The sequence below is a fragment of the Wyeomyia smithii genome, chromosome 1 (assembly GCF_029784165.1).
Source record: "Wyeomyia smithii strain HCP4-BCI-WySm-NY-G18 chromosome 1, ASM2978416v1, whole genome shotgun sequence".
In the NCBI taxonomy this organism is placed as follows: Eukaryota; Metazoa; Arthropoda; class Insecta; order Diptera; family Culicidae; genus Wyeomyia; species Wyeomyia smithii.
In genome coordinates, this window is record NC_073694.1 from 2,880,561 (window position 1) to 2,884,477 (window position 3,917).

Here is a 3,917-nt window from a genome sequence, read left to right on the forward strand (position 1 = left end):
GAGAGCTGTGGAGAACTTATCATGCTGGCTGGCATGTGCGCTCGAAGATTGGCAACATGACGCCGGAAGTGCTTTAATTACTAGTACAGGTCGGACTCGATTATATACAGTTTCCGGAAAATTTTCACTATATATAATCGAATCCTGTATATAATCGAATCAGAAAAAAAAATTTTTTTTTGTTTATTTCGCATAAATATTTTGTTGTTTTTGAATTAATAAGTAGCATTTTTTTGGCTAACCCTCTTAAAGTCGCAAAAAACCTTTCTTACAAAAATATATGTATATATAATCGAATCAGAAAAAAAATTTTTTTTGTTTATTTTGCATACATCTTTTGTTGTTTTTAGTAAATAAGTAGGATTTTTTTGACTAACCCCCTTAAAGTCGCAAAAAACCTTTCTTACAAAAATATATGTATATATATATATGTATAATCGAATCAGAAAAAAGTTTTTTTTGTTTATTTTGCATACATCTTTTGTTGTTTTTAAATAAATATTTAATGGGTTTATCGGCTTAATCAGTCCGTGTATACTAGCAAAAACGATTTGTTTTTTCATATTCCGACAGTTTCGGTGACTTTATTTCACCTTTTTCAAGGAGTCTGAAAAGATACATTGTGTGTAGTTTTCCTCTTTCGTTACTGGTTTATGTTTTATGTCTGTGTTTGCTTACTTACAGAAAGGATAATCGTTCTATTGTTAAGTGTGTTGGTGTCCAACATTGGTTGTCTGGTGTGTATTACAAATGGCGTCCCACTTAAGCTATATGTAAAAAGATATTGTTCGCTTGAACTAGCTATGTAACTTTCCTCTATAAACTGTACTTACTGCATGTGTACCTATTTTTGTGTGCTACACTGTATGAGCTTCTGAAGCTTTTTCTAGCACTTACTTTTTTCAAGCACTTTTATGGTAATTTCACTTTAATCGGGTAATAAATATTTTAAGCTGTTGGTTTTGCGTCTTCCTCTGTAGTCTACTAATTCTTGACGGCTTGTTAAGGGTGTGTTTGAGAGATTGTACAGCTTTGAGTTGTGGTGGTAGTGGATGGGCTGTCATGGTTGTCTGTTTTGTTTTGGTTGATGTTCTTTATCGAGTGTATAATACCAGCGTATATGCTGAGTCCCTCAGTGTCTATGCGTTTGTTTATGCTATTTTCTGTGTTGGCAATATGGCAAATTTCTAAAAACGGGAGTGCTTGTGGTTTGTTGTGTCTGTCTATAATTTTTGTTTGGTGAAAATCAAACCGGTGATTCTGTGTGATACTGTGATGCAATAGTGCTGTTTTTTCCTTAAGTGAACTAATTTGGGTATCTGTTTCGTTGAAACCTTGTTGCAGTAGTTTATCCCAGGTGTTATAGTGCGTCCGTTGTCCACTAATTCTAGTTTTAAGCATGTTTGTTGTCATTCCCACGTAGCAGGCGCTGCAGTCTTTGCACGGTATGTTGTAGATGACGTTGCTCTGGTGTTCATGGGGAATGGGGTCTTTAACTTTTGTGAACAACTGTTCAACTGTTTTTATGTTGCGGTATGCAAGTCGTATGTGTTTGTAATCGTTTTTTAGGTGCTTGTCGATTCGGTTCGACAGGTATGGTATGTATGGTATCGAACGATAAGTATATTCCAGGTTTTCCTCAGGTGTTTCTCGCGGTGCGCTGATGTTTTCCTGCATTCGGCTTATTAATCTGTTCCATAGTGCTTTTGGGTAGTTGTTTAGGCTCAATTGTTTGTGAATGATGCGAGCTTTATCATCGTTCTGTAGATTAGTGGATAGCTTGTCAACTCGTCTGATGAAATTTTAAGCCATGTTAATGGTGTGATGAAGCGGGTGGAACGAATAGTAGTCTAAAAATCTGCCACTGGCAATTGGTTTCATATCCCATTCTGTTTTAATGCTTTGATTTTCTTGTCTTATCAGTGTCATGTCTAGAAACGGTAATCGTCTATTGCTTTCCATTTCGTAGGTGAATTGAATATGTTCGTTGTAACTGTTGAAAGTTTCTAATACGTGGTTTAGTTGATTCGCGGGCAGTGCTAGCAGAAGATCATCTACATATTTTTTCAGGAATGGGGGCTTGAATGTTAGTAATGGTATAACTGTGTCCAAAAGTGTTTCCATAACTAAATCTGCTAGTGTGGGCGAGATGGGATTCCCCATTGCGGTGCCAAAGATCTGTTGGAAATGTTGTCCGTTGTATTTACAGTAGCTTGAATCTATGCAGAATTCAACTATTTCGATGAACAGATCTAGGTTAATGTTTGTATAAACTTTGATTTTCTCCCATTGTTTTATTATGTTGTGTGTAACTAATGTTTTGGGAATCGACGTGAACAGCGATGTAACGTCGAGGGAAATTAGGATGTAGTCAGGTGGCAATGTAACTGTGTTAATAAAATCGCAAAATGTGAATGAATCCTTTATGTTGTATCGGCTTTCGATAGAGTTTTGTATGATTTTTCCCATATATTTCGAAAGGTTGTAAGCGGGAGCAGTCATGCTTGGCACTACTGGTCTTAGTGGTAGATTGGGTTTGTGCGCTTTGGGCTGTCCGTATATTCTGGAGCATATGGCATTATATGTAGTTAGTCTTGTTGCGGTCTGTTTGTCGATGAGATTTAGGTTGAGCAATCGTTTAGCAAATTCATTGTTTGTTCTTTGGTATCGTGATGTTGGATGGCGTGGTATTGGGAGATATGTTTTGTCGTCGGCGAGCATATTAAGCATCTTCTGTTTGTATTCATCTGTTGGCATTATGACTGTTTTATTACCCTTGTCCGATTGGATGGCGAGTACATCTGAGTTTTCGCGAAAGAAATGTTTTGTAATTTTCGTAGCTTTTTCACAGAATTTCGTCAGTTCATCTTTTTGGGTCATATTTTTGTTGTAATGGATGTAGTTTTGGACTGAATTCGCTATTGCGCACCTTGTGCGGTCCTGGATAGAAGTGTCTGGATTAGTTTTTAGTATACTTTCAATGTCGGCTAGGAGATGATGAAACGGTATCTGGGCGATGTTGGTTGGAAGTGCAAATTTTTGGCTTAGGCCCATCTCCTAGCAAAACCAACAGCTTAAAATATTTATTAGCCGATTAAAGTGAAATTACCATAAAAGTGCTTGAAAAAAGTAAGCGCTAGAAGAAGCTTCAGAAGCTCATACAGTGTAGCACACAAAAATAGGTACACATGCAGTAAGTACAGTTTATAGAGGAAAGTTACAGAGCTGTTTCAAGCGAACAATATCTTTTTACATATAGCCTAAGTGGGACGCCATTTGTAATACACACCAGACAACCAATGTTGGACACCAACACACTTAACAATAGAACGATTATCCTTTCTATAAGTAAGCAAACACAGACATAAAACATAAACCAGTAACGAAAGAGGAAAACTACACACAATGTATATTTTCAGACTTCCTGAAAAAGGTGAAATAAAGTCACCGAAACTGTCGGAATAAGAAAAAACTAATCGTTTCTGCTAGTATACACGGACTGATTAAGCCGATAAACCCATTAAACTAACCGTTTCAGTCGTCATATAAACAAATTTAAATAAATAAGTAGAATTTTTTTGACTAACCCCCTTAAAATCTCAAAAAACCTTTCTTACAAAAATTGATGTATGTATAGATTTCGTAGTTCCTCTTAATTTTATTGCAGTCAGCCATGGCAAGAACACTACACCGTGCTGCACGGGTGCCACTTTTACATAAAAACACTACACGGCGTGTACGGTCGTTCTTATACATCACGCAGTGCAAGTTGCAATACACGCCGTGTAGTGTTTTAAATTCATAAAAATAAGTATTTGAAAAGAGTCAATCTCTATCACCTCAACCTGAACATTGAAATAAAAATATTAGGGTTCATTCAAATTTAACGTGACATAAATATTGGACTTCCGGAAAAC

The 3,917-nt window shown here is 36.5% G+C and overlaps 1 protein-coding gene across 1 annotated transcript; it reads right to left on the minus strand.

The window, feature by feature from the left end:
* Positions 1 to 1,803: 1,803 nt before the first annotated feature.
* On the minus strand, positions 1,804 to 3,054 carry LOC129718635 (uncharacterized). Its single transcript, XM_055669597.1, has one exon. The coding sequence runs from the start codon at positions 3,052 to 3,054 to the stop codon at positions 1,804 to 1,806; it is 1,251 nt and encodes a 416-aa protein (XP_055525572.1).
* Positions 3,055 to 3,917: the final 863 nt, after the last annotated feature.